The following is a 21,211-nucleotide window of genomic DNA, read 5'->3' on the forward strand; positions in this document are numbered from 1 at the left end:
AAGTTAAGAGCTTCACCAAGCCAGTTACTTTCAGGCTTCAGCCATTTTAACCCTGGCTTTCTTCTACTCATTGTTCTTTTCATTGCAGTAAACCCTTTTCTTCCTGTTTACTGACAGTTAAATTCTGTATTACATTCTTGTCAGATACTTTGTTTAATACTTGATTGTTTAAAAAGCTAATATATGTATGACTTAACATGAATTATGACACTAATGAATTAATGAGATCTACTATACTAACGGATAAAAGGGAAAAATTGCATCACCCTGATAGATATAAAAAAGGATTTGATAAAATTCAATGTCTATTTATAATAAAAATTACTAACAAACTAAGAATAGATACAAACTTCCTTAACTTGAAAGAGTGTCTAAAAAAATCTTCAAACTAACATTGTACTTGATAGTGGAGCATCACAAGCATCCTCTTTAGATTTGGAGCAAGACAAACCTGCTATCAATTCTTCCCAAGTTGATTTTTAGATACAGTGCAATCTCAGTAAAAATCTCAGCAATGGACTTGACAAGCTGGTATAAATATTTACATGGAAATTCAGAGGGTCAATAATAGCTCTGCTGAAAAAGAAGAACTTGCTCTACCAGATACTAAAACTTACTCTAAAGATACAGCAATTAAGACAGTGGGAGTGTCGGTGCAAGGGTAGACAAATAGACCCGTAGAACAGAATAGTGAGCATAGAAGCAGACATATAGGTGTGCTCACTTTATATATGACAAAGGTGGCACTGCAGAACAGTCTTTCTGGATGGAAGAACAGTCTTTTAAACAAATGGGGCTGGGATAACTGGGTAGCTATATGGGAGGAAATTAAATTGGACCATCTGCCTTATATCATGCATGAAATCAATTCTGGGTAGATTTTAAAACCTAGATGGCAAATGTAAAATTATAAAGCCTTTAGAAGATATAGAAGAATATCTTTATGACCTTGGGGGTAGGTTATGCTTTCTAAAAGACCTGATGGGGCAAAGGAAGACAACAGTTACTGAGACCAAGGGAGCTGTCTGGCAGGAGTTGTGTCTCTCAGTGGAGAGTGTCAGCCAATCTTCTGTCATCCAGCACAGAGAGCACCGAGGTATCCCCATCCTTTTTTTTTTTTCTGATTCTTATCTCCCGATGGAGGTCTCCCATAGGGCGAACCAAAACAGGAGCCTGAGGGCACAGGAATCTTCTAGAATAACTCATATAGATGAGCCTTCAGGGACACAGAGCAGGAGAAGAGTAGAGCTTGGCTCTGGAGGGGAGAGATAACCAGTGCACACAGACATTTCACAAGAGAGGGAGTTCAGATGGCCAATAAACGTATGAAAAGATGCTCTTCCTTATTTGTAGTCATGGAACTGTAAATTTATTTTACCAAAAATCTAGGAACAATGACCATCAAAGGTAGAACAGATAAATAAAATAATCACACAGTAGAACACTTTCATTGAAAACAAACAAACTATAGCCATACATATCAACGTGGATAAATCACACAGTGTTGAGTAGAAGAAATAAGATAACAGTATATCCAGAATGTTCCATATATATATATGTAAAGTTTGAAACAGGCAAAACCAAACCATGTATTATTTGGGGTTACACATACGGGTTGTAAAATTATATGGGTGAATAAAAGTAAGGGAATTGCTTTCATGTAAGTCAGGATAGTGGTTACCTCTGAGAGCAAAGGACACAAAGAGGGAGGAATACATCTAGGACTTCCAGGTATAATGTTCTGTTATCTGGGTGTGGCTACATGGTGCTTCTCTAAACTCCACGTAATATGCTTTCTATACTCCTTTGATGGTATGTATGATGTATTTAACAGTAAATTTATAAAAAGTAATATTTAAATGCAAATTTCTATTCTTTCATGGTTGGTCCATTTAAATTATTCTGCTTTAATTTCTCATTGACTTTGTTTGGATATTTTGGTAACTTCCTAAGTGTTTAAAACATCAGCTTCAAAAGCTAACCACTGTTTCCACACTGTGTTGTACAGTTCCAGTCCAAAACAAACAAACAAAAATGGGGATAGCTTAGTTTAGGTTTTTGAATTATTTAAGGTAGCTTGAGACTGTCATTACTACCTTAAAATACTACAATGGTGCAGAAACCTTTATTGGAAACTAGCAAAATATGTGTCTCAACATATTTGTGGAGTAAGAGTTGGCAGTCTTAATTTGTAAATACTTATTTTTAACTAGTTGAGACTACTTAACAATGGGAAATATTTGGTCTGCTCTGAATCTAACGTCTTTATAAACTTGCCATCTTTTATTTAAACTTGCCCAATAGGAATGGGATTTTTCTTACATCTGAACTAGAAGACTTTGAACTCTTTCTTCTAAGACTGAACCGTATTGGGGGTGTGATGCAAGATACCCTTCCTGTTCAAAACTATAGGTCCAAAGAAGGTTGGGATTTCCATTCTTGTTTCATCCTCTATTGTTTGGAGCACAGTCTGCAGCATCTTCTTTATGTCTATCTCGACTATTACAAGTGAGTACCAAGAACTGACTTGTCCTTGAGCATGATTTCACGTTCCTCTTTCCATACCAGTTCTAAATGTGACTTTTAGGAAAATATTCAGCATTCACATGAGGAATACTGCTCTTTTTGAAGTAGTTCCCCCACTCTAACATTTGATACATCTTTTAGTTCAATGAAACATTCAACTAAATGCTTATCATGTATTTAAAAGAGGAAGATTCTAAAGGTTAACTTCGATTTCTTTGACACTTTATTACCAAGCAAATGCTAAAAACTTTGAATTGGTAACCACTGCAAGGTATCTTAGATATGCTCTAAAATTTATATTTAGATAGATGGACGTCAGTATATATACCTACCTAAGACCCACGTACAGAATCATATCTGTGGCCAGTATTAATTGCTGTTGGGTCAATAATAATAATAGTAGTAGTCTCTAATCTATAAGTGCTTACAGTGTTCTTGGCACTAGGCTAAGTGTTTTTCATGCATTATCTTATTTAATCTTCACAAAAATCCTGTGAGGTTGTTACTCCCACCTCCATTTCACAGATGAGGAAACTGAAGCTTTGAGAGAGACTAAGTGTCTTACTTAAGGCACACAGCAAGTAAATGGTAAAGCCAGATTTAGTTCTACTTATGTTTGATTCCAGAGCCCATATTCATGCACTAATGAGAACATTTGTGTTTTATTTCGTGTAGTGAAGACTAGGAATTCAAGCAGAGAGTGTTTCTTCTTTATATTATTGAGGCTTACTTAGACATAGAAATGTTTTCCCCAAAGCTTCTGGCAAGTGAAGATTTAAAAGCTATATTTTCAAATGAGCCTTAACTCCTTAGTTCTAGCTTCTCTGTATTTCTGTAAAGGTTTTTAAAAACCTCTTAAGTTTGAAAAAACTAAGGAGTTTTTGTTGTAAAAAAAAAATACAAAGTATCTTAAAGTACAAGATGTCTGTCAGTCTTACACAGAGTTGGTAAAATTTCATCATGATAGGAAGCACTTTTTAAATATCTGTCTCTAAAATTTTCTCTATTTCCAGATCATAAGACATATGCAAAATACAACACACAAGTGGGAGTATATTGTGTTATATTTACTTTTTAATTATAAGGGTTTTTTTTTAATGCTTGTCATCACCTGAGCAAATGTAGTTGTAACTATCGGTCTTATGCTGTATGTTAATTAGTGTTTTGTTTGTTTGTTTTATATACAGACTTAGTCCTATAAATTGTCCCTTTTTGGAAAAAAAAGAATTACATGAAGCTCACCCTTGGTTTGAATTTTTAGTTCAGTGTCGGCACGTTTCCAGTAATTTAACAGGTATGAGTGTACTGTATTAAATACAAAAATTACTTTGGATAAATAACTGGTCTGTTGAATGGAGTTGAAGTTGTGAGCTCTTTAAATAAATCATCTGGCTGTAGACAAATAGATTACATAGACCATAATCTAGACTCAAGCTTTATTTAAGAAGTGGAAGACTGAAAATGTTAGCCTCTTGACAGCCAAGAAAAGCAGACTTGGAGCAGACAGTGTATGTGTTTACATTCCCTCAACCTCGTGCTTTGGATATCTCTCATCTTACCAGTTCATCACAGGCTGAATTCCTGCACTTTGGTAGATTGATACCCTGTTTCCATGAGGAAGTGATCTATCTTCCAGGTGTCTGACCTGAAACTTCTAGTAAGAAACTCCAGTTGGAGTGAAAAGAAGTGCACAGTATATGTGGGATTGTCATGTCTTCTGTAGTGGAGCCATTGACTGAGAGCTTTGCCCAGTTACAATCAGGTAGAAAAGCCCTGTGACCCCAGAGGGCTGAATGGGTGTTATTCCAGAGGATCAGGAACGAGGACAGTCCGAGCCACAACACAGGCAAGGAATGTCAACAGCCAGTCTTCACTTTCTGTAATGCTTGGTTTCCTTCCAAATGAGTAATATTTTTCATAATATGAGTTGACATTTTTTTTTAGTTGTATTTATTTATTTATTTTGGGGCTAATTATAAAGTAATATATGTTTATTGTATCAAAAAAAAAAAAAAAAAAAAGAGGAAGCCACAGACAACTATCAGGAAGATAACACCTCCACAGGCAGACAGCCTAAGTGGACAGGAAAATAAGTATCTGAGGTAACTCTTAGTATATTTTAACTCTTAATGTTTTGTTTTAGTTATTTTCTCTATACTTTTTTAAAACCTTGTCTATATTGTATTTCATTCATCCAACAAGTATTTATTGATCCCCTACCTTGTGATAGTCTGTAAATGTTAGGGATATAACCAGAAACATCCATGTATTTGTATACTGCTTTTTTCATATAATAATTATACCGTAAGAATTTTCCTGTGTCCTAGAGACAGTGACCATTTTATGACTACATAATATTTCATTGTATAAATATACTCTTATTTAGTTTATTGTCCTCTCATTTTTGACATTAAAGCTGTTTTCAGTCTTTTTCTGTTATAAATAATAGTCTTGAATATATTCAAACATAAAATTTTTGTCTCTGTTTCAGATTATTTCCTTAGTACGGGTAGGTTCCTGTATATAAAATTCCTGGGTCAAAGATTATACACATTTTGAAGGTTCTTGCTGTAAGGCTAGATTGCTTTTCAGGAGGGTTATGCCATCTTTTCCATAAGTCCCAGCTTCCTCACACACTGACCAGCTCTGTGCTTGAGGATGAATATTTTTAAAAATCATTGCTGATTTGATAAGTGATATGTGGCATCTAATTATCATTTTAATTTGCATTTCTTTATTGCTAATGAATTACATATATTTATGTGTTAGACATTTATATTTCTCCTTTGTAGAATGGTTACTTCTTTTGTCCATTTGTGTTAGAGTCAGTGTTTTGGGCTTTTTATGAACTCTTTGTTGAAGACGTTACTCTTTAGGTTGTCATCTGTTGTTGATTCTTCCCCTTGTTCATTACTACCTTTTCAGTTTTCATTGTTTGATTATAAGTTGTTTTTTTATTTTTATGTGGACAGGTCTTTATTTTTTCCCCTTTGTGATGTTTTCCCATTGCTTTTAAACTTAGTGCTTCTTACTATATAGAGAGAGTTAAAATTTTTCTTTCTTAGAAGTATATAAATCTTTTTTTTTTTTTTTTTAGAATTATATAATTCTTAATTTAGTATTTCTCTCTCTCAAGGAGAAAAATGTACTCTTTTATTTTCCAGATCCCAAACTGATCTTTCAGGCTAGCCTTGCAAATGCTCAGATACTGATTCCCAGCAACCAGGCCAGTGTAAGCAGTATGCTGTTGGAAGGACATACCCTCCTGGCCCTTGCTACCACAATGTATGCCCCTGGGGGTGTCAGCCAGGTATGGACAACACTGTTACCTGTTGTGGCAAAATAGTTTTAAATGTAACAGAGGTATCTATGGGTTTTCTTGATCTCAGTTGATAGTAAAATATAACCACTTACAAGTATTTTATTAAAGAGCATAAAGCAAGGGTGAATTTTTAAGCTTTATATCATATCCTCTTAAGTTGAAAGGGAACTGACTAGAGTCAGCGCTCCATGTCCGCGGGTCCCACATCCACAGATACAGAGGGCCGACTGCACTACACAGTTTATGTAAGGGACTTGAGCATTCACGGACTTTGGTATATGTGGAGGTCCTAGGGCCAGTCTTCTGTGGATACCAAGGGATGACCGAATGCTGTGTAGAGATTTTTTCCCTTTATTTGTTTTCTGATACTCCAGGTTTGTTCTTAGGATAGAGTCAAGATCTAATTGCTCCTTGGAGTAAGTATACTTTAAATCTGTGACTTGGGAATTATTCTTTATTACTGTTCTCTTCAAGAGGTAAAAGGGAAATCATAATTTTTAGCTACCCTTAAAAACTTCTGAGGGACCCAGTGAAATTTTTCTCATCTCTGCTTTTTTGAAAGTATAGTGTGGCTGGTTTGGGGGAACTTAAGAGTGCTGTTAAACATCTGGTCTTCAAAAGTTTCTTAAAAATGCTAGCTTAATTTAACACTATCTCTTTTAGATTGTTGCATCTTAACTTCAAGGTTATTTATTCCTTTCTTTTTAATCACTGGTCAGAAATTATTCATAGAATAATTTGAGAGCTGAGAGGAAAGGACCTAAAAGTCATCTAGTATAGTAGGTTTTTTCTTTTAAAATATTTACTATTTGATATCTAATTAAATAGTTCATATTTAAATAATAAAGATTGTAGTAGCAGAGCCTTTTTTCAAACAACTTTTCTTTATGCAGTTTGAAAACCACTTATCTAGCTGAACTTTGTAATTTCATGGATGAGGACACTGAGGTCTGCCTAATATTGAGTATCTAGCCCAAGGTCACACAGCTAGTTTGTCTTAGGAATCAGAACTAGAACTATTGGCTTCTGACTCCTTGTCTAGTGCTATTTCACTACCATGTACTGTCTCAAGCTAATCCGGTTTCACAGGGTTCTTGTGGAAGAAGGACTTAAATTTGGAGAAGAGAAAAACATTACACCGTATTATCTGTCTTTCTATTTAGGTTGTTCAGAATGAAGAAAATGAGAACTGTTTGAAGAAAGTAGATCCCCAGCTACTGAAGATGGCATTAACTCCTTATCCCAAGCTTAGAACTGCTCTCTTCCCACAGTACACTGTTCCTGGTGTCCTGCCGCCCGATATTACACTCTACCACCTTATTCAGGTACAGTATTGAGGAGTATCGGGCAGGATTCAGCCAGGAAAACAGAGGCCACTCTGGATCTTTCAAATGGAGGCCATTTAACGTAAGGAGTTACTTACACAGAATGATAGCAAGATGGAGAAACCAAACAGTGCGATGGTAAGACAACCCAAAATAGGCAAAGAAGGAAGCCATCGGCACCCCTAAGGCTGCAGGAGTGTGGTGGTATCTGAACCCAGCAGCTGGAGCCTCTCTGAGAGCTAAACTCACAACCAAGGCTGCCTAATGGGAGCTGAGAACATAGAAGGGTGGGGCTGGAACCTTGCAGGAGATGCCCCAGAAAACAGAGAAGGGGGAAAACACTTTGGTTTCTCCCCTCTTCCCACCTTTAATCTCCCAAGTTGTCTCTCATGGCTAAACCTACCTGGTAGCCAGAGGGCAAGTGAGCTTGGGATATGCAGTTCTCTGCAGTTCAGGGCCAAGCATGGAAAAGGTGGAAATGGATCTGAGAGCAAACAGGTAGTTGGTCAGCATACTTGTCTGCTACTTTCATCAAAAGCCACTTCATCCTACCACCGATAACTTCTAACTCTTTCTTGTCAGGGAATAGGGCTGTTTGGTTATTTAAGTCACTGCTGCTTAACCTTTTCAGGAGAAAGACCTCTTTAAGAATGTGAGGGAGCTATGAACCCTCTACCCAGAAAAATGGCGTGTAGTTTTGCTTATATTTCAAAGGAATTCACGGATTCCCTGAGCACTTTCTTTTCATTTCTCAAGTCAAAAGGCTTTTGCTTTTTCCCCTGGGTACACATATTCCCATAGTGTCTTCAGTTCAGTATAAACTTTATAATCCCTATAGGTACAAAATCTCTCTTACTCCAATGTGAAGAATTTTTAGGTATAGACTGAGGCTATTCATGATTGTGGTCCCCAGGCAAGTGCCAGTCCATGAACTGCTTGTTACTGGTATGTGTCAGCAGGTGCTACTGTGTGTGTGTGTGTGTGTGCGCGTGTGTGTGCTCGCGCGTAGCAAGACTTTCTGGAAGAAGGAAGCAATAAGCTGGATTTGTATTTGTCACAAACTTCTTATCTCATTACAAATCAATGCTTTGAGTAGCACTTGTATATAAACTATATATAAATGGATTATATAAAAACATACCTAAAGTGGACTCAATCAGCCTAAAATACAAAGTGATTCCAGGTTGTTCTTTGTTCTGTTTTCAAGTTGACCGATGCAGTTTTTCAGTCTTTTGTTTTAGGAAAAGTAATCCTTCCTTAATAGACCACAGATTTTCTTAGTTTAAAATTAAAGCTGCTCTTTTCTTAGCCATCCAAATCTTGACTTAATAGTTCTGATGTCTCTTATATCCCTCCCACCATCTGTTTACGATCTTTGCTAAACCTTTGGCCTGCAGATTTCAAGCAGCCACTGCTCCCTGCTCTCAACCTTTTCTGCTGACTTGACCTTAGTCTCCTGTTTTTTCTTTGTTGTTGTCATTGATGGTTTGGTCGTCACATTCCTTGAACCCTTGATCTAGTTGGCTCACACTTTCCTTTCCTGACCTGCCTCAGTGCACCATGCCGTGTTAGAAATGGTAACATTTTCTAGCCTCTTAGTCCTCTTGCCTTTTGATTCAAAGGACATTTCTAAAGCCCGTTTTTACATTATGATTGATGCTGGTTCTACCAAAAGAGAGTACACTTTGCAGACATAGTTTGAAGTGAGGAGAGTCTTTAAAAGGAACATAGCCAGTTCTGTTTTTATTAAAATAGAAAAATGTCTCATATGCTCTTTTTTGTTTTTAGCTGTGTTCAAAGAACTTATGTCTAGAAAGATAAGTTTTTAGCTGTCCTGGAGAAGGGAAGCAGACTACCTGTGAAGCCCTTTCATATAATTTTGTTTACTTACTTTAGAATTAATTAACTTTTAACTCTGATTTGACTTTTCTCCTTTTTCAGTCATTATTGCCCTTTGATCCTAGGAGACTGTTTGGCTGGCAGTCTGCCAACACACTGGCTATAGGAGGTAAGTCATTACGGATTCTTGCTTTAGAAGCATTTCAGCAGTGTTGATAGTAGAAATTCATTTTTGTAAAGCCAACCTAGTTTTTCCCCCTACTTTCTGTTTTAAAGATAAAGGCACATTCCAATGGAAACATTTTCTAGGAGACTGAATCGAAAACATATTGTGAGTTAAAAGTCATTATGTGAGGTCACTAGTAAGTGCTGTACTTGCTGGGAAATGTAATATGGACCTTCTGCTTAAATTGCTTCCTTTCCAAAAATCCTTATTCATTTGCAGTATAGTATTATAAAGGTTAAGAGCATAGGTGTTGGCATTAGATGAATTCTGGATCTGCCATATAATAGCTGTATACTTTGGGCAAGTGGCTTAACCTCTCTTCAATTCCCTATAAAATAATGTTAGTAACAGTGTCTACCTCACATGTTACATGAGCATGAAAGGGGACAGAGCATTTAAAAAGCTCGTGCAGCTCCTGTCACCTGGTAGGCCAGATGCTGCTACATTGCCATCCTCTCTAGACCATAAGAATTTCTCTGATTTTTTTTTTTTTGGTGTGTGCTGTTCTTTTTTTTTTTTTTTAACTTTTTTTTATTGATTATAATCATTTTACAATGTTGTGTCAAATTCCAGCATAATTTTTCAGTTATACATGAACATGTATATATTCATTGTCACATTTTTTTCTCTGTGAGCTACCATAAGATCTTGTATATATTTCCCTGTGCTATACAGTATAATCTTGTTTATCTGTTCTACATTTTGAAATCCCAGTCTGTCCCTTCCCACCCCCTGTCCCTGGTGTGTGCTGTTCTTAAACTCTGCTTTTTCTATTTCTTTTTTACTTTCCCATTTAAAGTTAGCCTTTAATATCATATTACCTGCTGTGCCTCTGCCTCTGTTACTCTAAAATAGGCTTCTAATTAGTATTTTGCACACAATATGTGCCCTGTAATTACTAAGCTCAAATTTCAGTATATTGAATTTACCTAGTGCCCAGAGCTCAGTGTAGTGCCAGGCCTGTGATAGATATTCAGTCAGTGTTGTTGAATGCAGAATAAAGTAATGCTTGTTGCATTTTCAAGTGAAAATACCCTTTCTAATCTCAGCGAAGTTACTACAGAGTAGACAGTCTCCTGTCCTGTTCTAATGGTTCCAATTTCATGACTTAGCCAAAGTCCTGACCCCCTCGTGGAGATCAGGCACTCTACTGGGTATACTAGGGGAACAGGGAGGAAGCTGAAGGCATGTTCCCTACCTGGATTTTAGAAGTTTAGAATATATTTGAGGAGATAAAATGCAAAGTAAATAAAACTGTTATCATGAAGGCATAATACCAATTTGTAAAATTGGAGAGTTATATTTAATTAGAATGTTTACTTCTTTTTCCATATGGTTTTACCACTGAGAGTGGCCATAAGGCAACTGCATGGTGATTTGGCTTCTACAGCAGGCCATAGAAAAATTTCCTTTAGGTAGAATTTTTTTCTTAATCGTAATGGGAGGTACTGGCGATTGAACCCAGGACTTTGTGCATCCTAAGTATGTGCTCTACCACTGAGCTATACCCGTCCTTCTCGAATTTTCTCTTATACAGAATCTCCAGACTAGCCCCCAGACCACTGGAAAATCAAGGTCTTATCTGAATAAAAAACTCAAGTTTGTTCATTCAGCTTTATATTAAGTCAGCAAATATTGAATGAATGAATGGTTTTATATGCAATTATAAGTTAACCAGAGTCACTCTGATTTTATAAAGAATACAGATAAGACATATGGCAAGTTTTTAATCTAAAGGGGGTGTACTTTTAAGTAACAGCTTTGTAGGATGACAGACATCTCGAAAGTCTTCAAGTCTTTTTTTTTTTTTTTAATAAGGGCCAAGTCACAATGTTAAAAAGTCCTTGGAATTCTATGGGAGAATACAACTTTATTTCAGAAATAAACTTTGAACTTTTAAAATGAGAGCAGATGCACTGTTTTCCAGAACTGGTTCCTTAACAGTTCAAAATGTTATTTTATCTCATTTTTTAATAGGTAATAAGTGGTTAGGAAGCAAGTAAAGATTAGGGCTTGATAGGAATAGTTATTTCATACCAACTTTTCACACCCAAATATCTTTTGAATTCAAATTTCTCTAAAAGGAGAGAAAGGTTTTTTCTGCTATTTTCATGGGCACAGAGGAACATAAAATGAGCTACTCTGCTGGTCTTAGAAAGGTGGTATTACCATATAGATAATAAGGTGCTCTGGATACCACATCAAAAAAGTACGGGTAGTGATAACGAAAAGATCATAGGAGGATATTAATGTGGAGAAAAGGATGTCCTTCTCAAAGTATTCACTGGAGAAAGGTACAGTGAGTTGGCCTCAGTGAAGAGAGGACTGTTACAAATACGACACGAATGGATTTCATTGTGTAATGAGCTGCATGAATGGATTAAAATCTCCATTTGCAGATCATTAGCAGAGATTTTGTAGTTAAAGGGTTATTGCCAGTGTGAGCTTAAAGGATCATCAAATATAGAATTAAAGCATCTAAAGTAACAAGTAAGTTCAGTTGGCGAAAAGCATAATTTATGTTTTATGTCACTTCTCAGGTACACATTTTTGTATAAAATGAGGGCTACCTCTACACATTAAAATAGAACTATTACATTTTGGTGGTTCAGTGTGATACACAGTGGTACAACATGATGATAATAACCAGTTTTCTTTTACCACTGTAAAGTTAAGTTTTCCATATGCAGATCTGAAATTAATTATGGTGAGATACAGAAGATTAATATTGCTTCACTTTCCCCCTAGATGTAGCAAGTCAGCTTCCACATTTCTCTAGCCCCGACCTGGTGAATAAATATGCTATAGCAGAACGTCTGAATTTTGCTTATTATTTACATCACGGACGGCCATCATTTGCGTTTGGTACTTTTCTGGTTCAGGAATTAACCAAGAGCAAGAATCCCAAGCAGCTGTGAGTATTTAAAACATAATTTATACTCTTAATAAAAGGCATATCTGTATTTTTAACATGCATTTAAAAAAAAAAGAAAACCCTGCTACAAACATACCACGGTTAAGTAATTATATTTGGCTGATAAATTAGATAAATTTTTTTCATTTGTGTTTTTCTGTGTATCTAAAGCTTTTTGGAATTTAGCATGTCTTACCTTTGTTAATAGGAAAAAGGATAAAAATATTTTTAAACAATAATATATTTTAAAATCATATTTAAAAAAATGATTTAGGAGCTTACCAAATGTTAGCAGTTATTATAAAGAGTGAATTCTATAATGAGATATAAACTCTGTATTTAAGATTTTGGTCTTTTATAATTCACTTTTTTATAGCATAGAACTGGAAGGAGTGTTTGATATAATCAGCTTCTAAATGTAGATTTACTGATTTACTTATTGGTTTACTTTATAGTTAACAAAGTAATGCATCTTTATGGTAAAATATCCAAGTAGTTCACAAGGGTGAAATGAAAGGTAAAAACCCCTCAGTCTCATCTTCATTCTACACAGAAAATAAACATGGTTAATTTCTTATATATCTTTCCTTGAAATTTTTCCATTCATGTAAAAGTATATATATGAGTCCTTTAAAATGTATGTACTTATGATGTCAAACTTTAGGTGGCATTAATTTTCTTGCTACTTTGTGTACCTACTGATAATTAATAAGATCACAAGTTGGCAGTCTTTGCTAAGTTCTATTCCATGTTTTCTGGATGGAGTTGGAAGCAAAAATAATTTGGACTGTGAGTAGGTAATTTAGGAGAAGATAAAATATAAGGGAATGGGGGCTGTGGAGCCAGAAGAGGACTAAAAGCTACTAAGAACCTAAATGAATGTGTACAAGGCACGAGAAAAGGGAAGAGGGAGGAAGTCATAAATCATGTGTCTGACGCTCCGTGTATCAGTAATGTACTTCCATCTGCTTTTCCTGATGAGAAACAATTTTCATGTGCTGATTTGATTTTGATTCCTTTCTTTTTCAGGATCCAGCAAGTAGGCAATGAAGCCTATGTTTTAGGGCTCTCCTCCTTCCACATACCTTCAATAGGAGCAGCCTGTATTTGTTTCTTAGAATTGCTTGGCCTCGACAGCCTCAAGCTCAGAGTTGATATGAAAGTGGCCAATATAATTTTGAGCTACAAGTGTAGAAATGAAGATGCTCAGTACAGCCTTATCAGAGAGTCTCTAGGTACAGCACCTTTTTTTTTTCCTGTGGTTTGTTTAGAGGACAAAGGACAAGTAGGTCTAAGGCATTGAATTGTGAGTGGTTGAGGAGGAAACAGTTATCTTCTTGTTCATCCTTTCCCTGCAGAATGATTGTACTCTGTCTCACTTTCATGGGCCCTTTAATGGGTGGGTTTTTTTGTTTTGTTTTGTTTTTTTACTTTTTTTGGGGGGAGAGGGAGGAGGTAATTAGGTTTATTTATTTATTTACTCTTTTTTTTTAGAGGAAGCGCTAGGGATTGAACCCAGGACCTTGTGCATGCAAAGCATGTACTCTACCAGTGTGAGCTATACCCTCCCCCTTAATTGGTTTGTGAAATGACTCTGGGCCACACTCTTCAAATAGAAATGCACAGTTCATGACCTTTTCTCTTTACTGTATTTTGTTGTCTATATTTCTTATAGCTGAAAAAATATCTAAACTGGCTGTGGGTGAAAAGGCAACCATAGAAGAATTGCTTGTTCTCTTAGAAGAAGGTATATGGAACAGCATTGAGCAGCAGGAAATAAAGAGGTTTGTGAGTTACAATCCCAGTCTCTTTTCTAGCAGCTTTATTGTTCCAGTCTGTTTGCCTAGTCTTTCTTCAACACTAATCCCCCTAGACCTTATCTTCTTACTCATCCAGCACATAGCAAATACTCAGTAAATGGATAATGTGTTTTAATTGCATCTTGCCATCCATAAAGGAGTGTGAAGATAATGATTCCCTTTTTAGAGATGGAATTTTCCGAGAAGATGGGGAGGAGCTTTGTCTTCTCCACTACCTTGCTGGTTAGAGAAGTCTCTTAAGTGTTACATGTTGAAATCACTTCAGAAGGTGCAGGGTTGGATCTCATAAAATTTGACTCTAAGTGATGGCCTTAATTTTTTCTTGCTAATGTCCGTTGATAGTGGAAGTTGAGGGGACTGTCTGTCCACAAAAGCCCTTTTTTTTACACATTCATGTCATCTTTCCTCTGTGCTATCCACTGGGGCAGACCCAGGGAATTCATCATTCTCTTGTGCCTCCTGTCACTGACTGTCTCAACAGTTTCCTTCTCTTAGCAGGGAAGCCCTGGCATCTGTCAGGGCTCTGATACTCTAAAGTGAGTCTGCAGGAGAATTAAGCACTCAGAAAAATTCTTGAGTGACTAATTTCTCAATTCTCCTAAAGATGGTACATAGCTAGTCTGACGGATGCTTGGTTGTTAAAGGAGTGAATTGTGCCAACATGCTAAGAAAGCAATTGTGCATTACGGGTGAAAGCAGCCCAATAAATAATTGGTATTCGTTGAAAGTCCTTTTAGAGACTATACTGTAGTTAAATTATTTATTTTTACTAATTTTCCAGTTTGAAGCTGTATTTTAACCACTTTTTTCCTCTGCTGCCCCCACTCCCAATTACAGGTTATCCAGTGAATCCAGCAGCCAGTGGGCATTAGTGGTACAGTTCTGCAGGCTCCACAAGATGAAACTGAGTACATCTTACCTTAGAGAATGTGCCAAAGCAAACGACTGGTTACAGTTTATTATTCACAGTCAGCTCCACAATTACCACCCAGAGGAGGTAAGCCACTGATTGCTGCCAGCTATCCAAGAAGAGGAAATAGGGACCCTTCTCAGACGAAAATGTTCTTTCTGTTGTATATACTTAGACTTTTGTTTGATATGATACTATTATTTTTACTAAGATTTCAGTAGGTCGGCTTCTGACAAAGAGCTAGTCGTTACTACTAAAAGGTGAAGGAGGAGATTTTGTGACTCCAGATTGAATATGGAAACTCACCCAAAAGCAACAAACAACTTTGTAAAATTATGTGGTCACTCTGACACAGCTCAGGGTGAGAAAGAACAATTCTGTGTATGCTTTTCTCCAATATTTTCAGGTCCAGCTGAAATTGGAAGTTGGTTTTTTTTAATCATTAACCATCTAATGTGTTTTCTAGGTGAAATCTCTTCTCCAGTATTTCAGCCCTGTCCTTCAAGACCACTTAAGACTGGCTTTTGAGAACTTACCCTCAGTGTCCTGCTCCACAATGGACAATGATCAAGTCTGCAACAAGTTCCCACAGGAACTGCAAAGAAACAAAGAAGAGATGACTGATTTCTTTGAAATTCTGCTCCAGTGCTCAGAGGTGCCAAACTCCTGGTGCTGGCTCCTGGCCGAAGCAGTGAAACAACAGGCCCCAATCCTTAGTGTCCTGGCCTCATGTCTCCAGGTGAGAATCATGAGAAGCCTAAGTTAAGGACTCAGAGAGCAGTAGAAAAAGTGGAAAGGGACAGGGAAGGCTGATAATCAGGGAGGAAGTAGGGTGTTGACAGTGAGTCTCCAGCATGTGTTTCCAAGGTCACTGCAACTTTTTGTGCTGCTCCAGCTTAGGCTCTAGCCATCTACTGCACTTCTTTGTGCCTTGACATTCAGTACTTAAGTGGTCAGAGCCTTGGTTCCCGGTTGGCAGACATAGAGAAGGATGCTTTGGTGGACTGACCTCCTCTGCCTCTTGAGCAGGAAGACAGATGCTCAGGACAGTCCCTTGATCAGCAGTTCTGTGGAGGACAGTCTTGTTTTCTTCCACTTAGTACTTCCCTGACCTCCACATATATCCCCTCAGTCTCTTGGCCTTTTGACCTACGATACTCTGCAGGATGGTTTGTAATAGTCCCATGTGGTTGTCCATTAGAGTTTGTTACATGTTTGAAGGGTTTTCAAGTCATTTTAACCAATCTAGTGAGGTGACTTGTCCTAAACAGGAAATACCCATCTGTAGTTGTAGCTTTGCTGGAAACTTCCTCTGTCAGGTAATCAAAGGCGCAGTTGTTACCGTATTTTGAAAAGTTCTTGTCCAATCGCAGGATGCCAGTGCTATTCCCTGTCTCTGTGTTTGGATCATCACTTCCGTGGAGGACAGTGTTGCAGCTGAAGCAATGGGACACATTAAGGGCTCAGTGGAGGGCCACATCTGGGACCTTGAGGACCTCTCAGTCATCTGGAGAACATTATTAACAAGGCAGAAGAGCAAAACTCTCATCAGAGGTTTCCACCTTTTCTTTAAGGTAGTTCATTTCTTTTCCTCAGTTATTTTGGAATATATCCCTATTGACTTTTTCAGTTACTCCTATCTGTGGTCTTTGGGGTTTCCTTTTTAGCCAACAACAGATAGTGATAATAAAACTACCATTTATTTAGCAAAGTGCTTTATAAACATTATTTTAGGCAATTCTCACGAGAATCCTATACCAAATAATATTATATGATAATTATCCTCATTTTACAGAGTGATATACCAAGGCTCACAGAACTTAAGTAACATGCCCACGGTCTCAGAATGCTTTAGTAAGTGGTGTACTTATAGTTCAGGTCCATACTCTCTAATTCCAAAACTCCTATCCTCTGACCAAAAAGTACCCACCAAAGTGATGGAAATGTATGGACTGATGCCGCAGACAAGTAGTAGGTTGACTGATCAGCAGAGCCCATTATCCAGGGGTGTAGGTAGAGGTGTCTGCACCATCCAGTGGAACATCTCCTGCTCATGTGTAGTGGACCAAGTATAGAATAGACAAAAAAAACCAAAAACAAAAACAAAAACAAAAAACTGTTGAGTAGGTGTACCTGGCCTGAGTATATTTTTTTCCAAAAGGAAATAGAAATATAAACTTAACTTCCTTGCTTTTAACATATATGATTTAATTTTACTATGAAGCCTTTTTGGTTTTTTTGCTTTAACTTCTCTTGTATTGGCATTATTCATTAATAAAATAGTATTAATTAAGTTTTGGGATTTTGTAACTTCATTCAAACTCTTCCTCAAAGGACTCCCCACTACTATTGATGATGGAGACGTATGAACTGTGTATGTTCTTCAAGAATTATAAGGAAGCCGAAGCTAAACTTCTGGAGTTCCAGAAGAGCCTTGAAACTGTAAGTTGAATTTATAGTACTCTTTCTCACTGATCTGAAATTGATTAAAGTGGCCTATTGTCTGCTCCTTGTCAGGATATGGCATCAGTTGCGTAGCTGTTATGTGGTGTAATTAAAGCTGAATCATTTGTGCTGATGAGAGGCAGAGCGGGAGTCGCAGTGGCCTTGCTTACAACACATCAGTTGCCAGGGATGGTAGAAAGGTTTCATCCAATGTGCTTGTTAACTCTGATCAGGATCCTGATGCTGCAGCCAAATTCAGTGGGAAGGGAGTAATGGTATTTGCTATGGGTACTGCAGAGGTATATAGGTCACATTTTGCCAATCCAGAATAACTCCAGCAGCATTCAGTGTGGAGGGTGTTTAATGCTGCTCTTCATTCACTGTGACAGAGCATGATGGCTTTTCTCAGTAGTTCCTCGTGTCCAAATGATGCTGAACTTTATGGTCAGTTTCAGGCTTTACCTGTTCAGATGCTTGTTTCAGGCCTGTTTGTTATGTGGAGCTAATTAACCCTGTGGAAAAAAGAGGCAGCTGTAAGAAAGAAGAAGAAATATGCCTTAGTTCTGGTTGGAGTTTCAGCACTTTTGCCTTCTCTACCCTAAAAGAGCTCCATGAAAAATGAGACAAAACCATATACTGATTTTACCCAACAGATACATCACAGTGAAACCTCAGGATAGGCTTTTGCTCTCAATGATACTGGTTTTAACTGTAATGAAGATTTTAAAATTACATTATTTGAAAATATTGAATCAGTTATTCAAATATGCCTGAGGTTCCTAAATCCCAGAAAACAAGGGCATTCATTTCCTTGGTCTGTCACTCTCCATGGCTGGGGCCCTACTAGGTATCTTCTTTTTTTTTTTTTTTTTTTAATTATGACACAATACACGTAACATTTACCATCTTCACCATTTTCAAGTATGTAGTTCAGTGGCATTAAATATATTCAGTGTCGTGGAACCATCACCACCATGCATCCCAGTAGCTCTTTTCATGTTGTAAAACTGAAATTCTGTAGCCATTAAACAGTAACTCCACTTTCTCTCCTACCCCTAGCCCCTGTCAGTCACCAGTCCACTTTCTGTCTTTATGATTTCGGCTACTCTAAGTACTTCATGTGAGTAGAATTGTACAGTTGTCTTCTTGTGATTGGCTTATTTTGCTTAACTGGCTTGGGGATATAATGTCCTCAAGATCCATCCATGTTGTACCATGTGTCAGAATTTTCTTCCTTTTTAATGCTGAATAATATTCCATTGCATTTATATACCACATTTTGCTTATCCATTCATCCATTGATGTACATTTGGGTCGCTTCTACGTTTTAGCTGTTGTGAATAATACTGCTGTGAATATGGTGTACAAATATCTTGAGACCCTGCTTTCAGTTCATTTGGGCACCTACCCAGAAGTGAAATTGCTGGATGAAATGTTAACTTTATTTTTAATATTTTGGGGAAACACCATACTGTTTTCCATAGCAGCTATACTATTCCTACCAAGAATGCAAAGCCTTCCAAATTCCCACATCCTTGCCAACACGTTTTCTTTTTTTTTTTTTTTTTTTTTTTTAAGTAGTAGTCATCCTAATGGGTGTGAGGTGGTATCTCATTGTATATAGTTCTGATTTGCATTTCCCTAATGATTAGTGATGTTGAACATCCTTTCATGTGCTTATTGGCCATTTGTATATCTTCTTTGGAGAAATGTCTGTTCAAGTCTTTTGCCAGTTGTTGGTTGTTGAATTTTAGGAATTCTCTACATATTCTGGATATTAATCCCATATGAGAAGTATGATTTGCAAATATTTTGTCTCATTCTGTGGGTTGCCTTTCTACTCCATTGATAGTGTCTTTTGATGCACAAAATTTAAAATTTTTCATGAAGTCCAATTTGTACATTTTTTCTTTGTTACCCATGCCTGTGGTGTCCTATCCAAGAAATTATTGCCAAATCCGGTGTTGTGAAGCTCTTGTCCTGTGTTTTCTTCTGAGAGTTATATTGTTTTAGATCTTAGACATTTTGAGTTAGTTTTTGTATATGTTTAAGGTAAGGGTCCAGCTTAATTTTTTTGCATGGGGATGTTGTTTTCCCAGCACGATTTGTGGAGAAGCCTGTTCTTTCCTCACTGAATAGTTTTGGCACCCTTGTCAAAATTCGTTTGACCATATATGTGAGGTTTATTTCTGGGCTTTTTATTTCTATTCCGTTGGTCTAGATATCTGTCTTTATGCTAATACTATGCTGTTTTTATTACTGTAGTAGCTTTCTAGTAAGTTGTGAAGTCAGGAAGAGTGAGTCCTCTAGTTTTCTGGTTCTTTTTCAAGATTGTTTTGGTTATTCAGGATCCCTTGAGATTCCATATGATTTTAGAATGAGTTTTTCTATTTCTTTAAAAAAACTGAATTTGTAGATCTTTGGGATAGTATTGAGATTTTAACTATAGTAAGACTTCCAATTCATAAACATGGGATGTTTCCATTTATTTATGTCTTCTTTAATTTCTTTCAGCAGTGCTTTGTAGTTTCATTGTACAAGTCTTTAACTCGTTGGTTAAGTTAATTCCTAAGTATTCTTTTTGATGCTGTGGGAAATGTTTTATAATTTCCTTTTTAGATTGCTCATTGTTTGTGTAGAAATGCAACTGATTTTTGTGTGTTGACTTTGTATCCTGCTACTTTGTTGAATTAATTTATTCTAAGTTTTTTGATGAAATCTTTAGGGTTTTCTACATATAAAATCATATCATCTATAAACAGAGGTAATTTTATTTCTTCTTTTCTGATCCTTGTATATTTTTTTCTTGCCTAAACACTCTGGCTAGAACTTTCAGAACTGTATTAAATAGAATTGGTGAAAGCAGGCATCCCTGCCTTGTTCCTACTCTTGTTCCTACTTAGAGGAATGCTCTGTCATTCACCATTGAGTATGATGTTTGTTGTGGATTTTTCACATATGAATTTTATTATGTGGAGGTAGTTTCCTTCTATTCCTAGTCTGCTGAGTGTTTCTTTCTCTTTTTAAAATATCTTTATTGTGGTATGGTTCCTGTGCAGTAAACTACACATATTTCAGATGCACACTTTGATGAATTTTGATAGATGTATACACCAATGAAACTACTGCCACAATCAAGATAGCTGACATTTCCATCACTCACCAAAAGGTGCAATTTTCAAATTCCCAGTTTGTCCCTTCCCACTCCCTTTAACCGCTGGTAACCATAAGTTTGTTCTCCATGTCTATGAGTCTGTTTTTGTTTTGTAGATAAGTTCCGTTGTGTCTTTTTTTTTTTTTTCAGATTCCCATGTATAAGTGATATCATATGGCATCTTTCTTTCTCTTTCTGGCATAATTCACTTAGAATGACAATCTCCAGGTCCATCCACGTTGCTGCAAATGGCATTATTTTATTCTTTTTATGGCTGAATAGTATTCCATTGTGTGTGTGTGTGTGTGTGTGTGTCACATCTTCTTTATCCAGTCATCTGTCGATGGACATTTGGGTTGTTTCCATGTCTTGGCTATTGTATATAATGCTGCTGTGAACACTGGGGTGCATGTGTCTTTTTGAATTATATTTTTCTCTGGATATATGCACAGGAATGGGATTGCTGGGTCATAAGGTAAGTCTATTTTTAGTTTTTTAAGGAACCTCCATACTATCCTCCATAGTGGCTGCACCAATTTACATTTCTACCAACAGTGTAGGAGGGTTCCTTTTTCTTCACATCCTCTCCAGCATTTATCATTTGTAGACTTTTTAATGATGGCCATTCTGACTGATGTGAGGTGATATCTCATTGTAGTTTTGATTTGCATTTCTTTAACAGTTAGTGATGTTGAGCATCTTTTCATGTGCCTATTGGCCATCTGGATGT

At 36.8% G+C, this 21,211-nt stretch overlaps 1 protein-coding gene across 3 annotated transcripts in view; it reads left to right on the forward strand.

Annotated features, from left to right (window-relative positions):
• Positions 1–21,211, forward strand: part of LOC102503712 (SPG11 vesicle trafficking associated, spatacsin) — a 76,384-nt gene that overhangs the window by 31,088 nt on the left and 24,085 nt on the right. For 2 of the 3 annotated variants that reach the window (XM_032481322.1, XM_032481324.1), the window contains 12 exons: positions 2,305–2,508; positions 3,714–3,820; positions 5,691–5,836; positions 7,012–7,173; positions 9,115–9,181; positions 11,987–12,152; positions 13,182–13,387; positions 13,828–13,936; positions 14,810–14,969; positions 15,349–15,621; positions 16,250–16,456; positions 17,217–17,324. In XM_032481322.1, coding sequence (XP_032337213.1) covers positions 2,305–2,508; positions 3,714–3,820; positions 5,691–5,836; positions 7,012–7,173; positions 9,115–9,181; positions 11,987–12,152; positions 13,182–13,387; positions 13,828–13,936; positions 14,810–14,969; positions 15,349–15,621; positions 16,250–16,456; positions 17,217–17,324 — 1,915 coding nt within the window. The remainder of the gene's footprint in view (positions 1–2,304; positions 2,509–3,713; positions 3,821–5,690; positions 5,837–7,011; positions 7,174–9,114; positions 9,182–11,986; positions 12,153–13,181; positions 13,388–13,827; positions 13,937–14,809; positions 14,970–15,348; positions 15,622–16,249; positions 16,457–17,216; positions 17,325–21,211) is intronic. The other variant, XM_032481323.1, reaches the window with a different exon arrangement.

Source organism: Camelus ferus, chromosome 6 (genome assembly GCF_009834535.1).
Source record: "Camelus ferus isolate YT-003-E chromosome 6, BCGSAC_Cfer_1.0, whole genome shotgun sequence".
NCBI lineage: Eukaryota > Metazoa > Chordata > Mammalia > Artiodactyla > Camelidae > Camelus > Camelus ferus.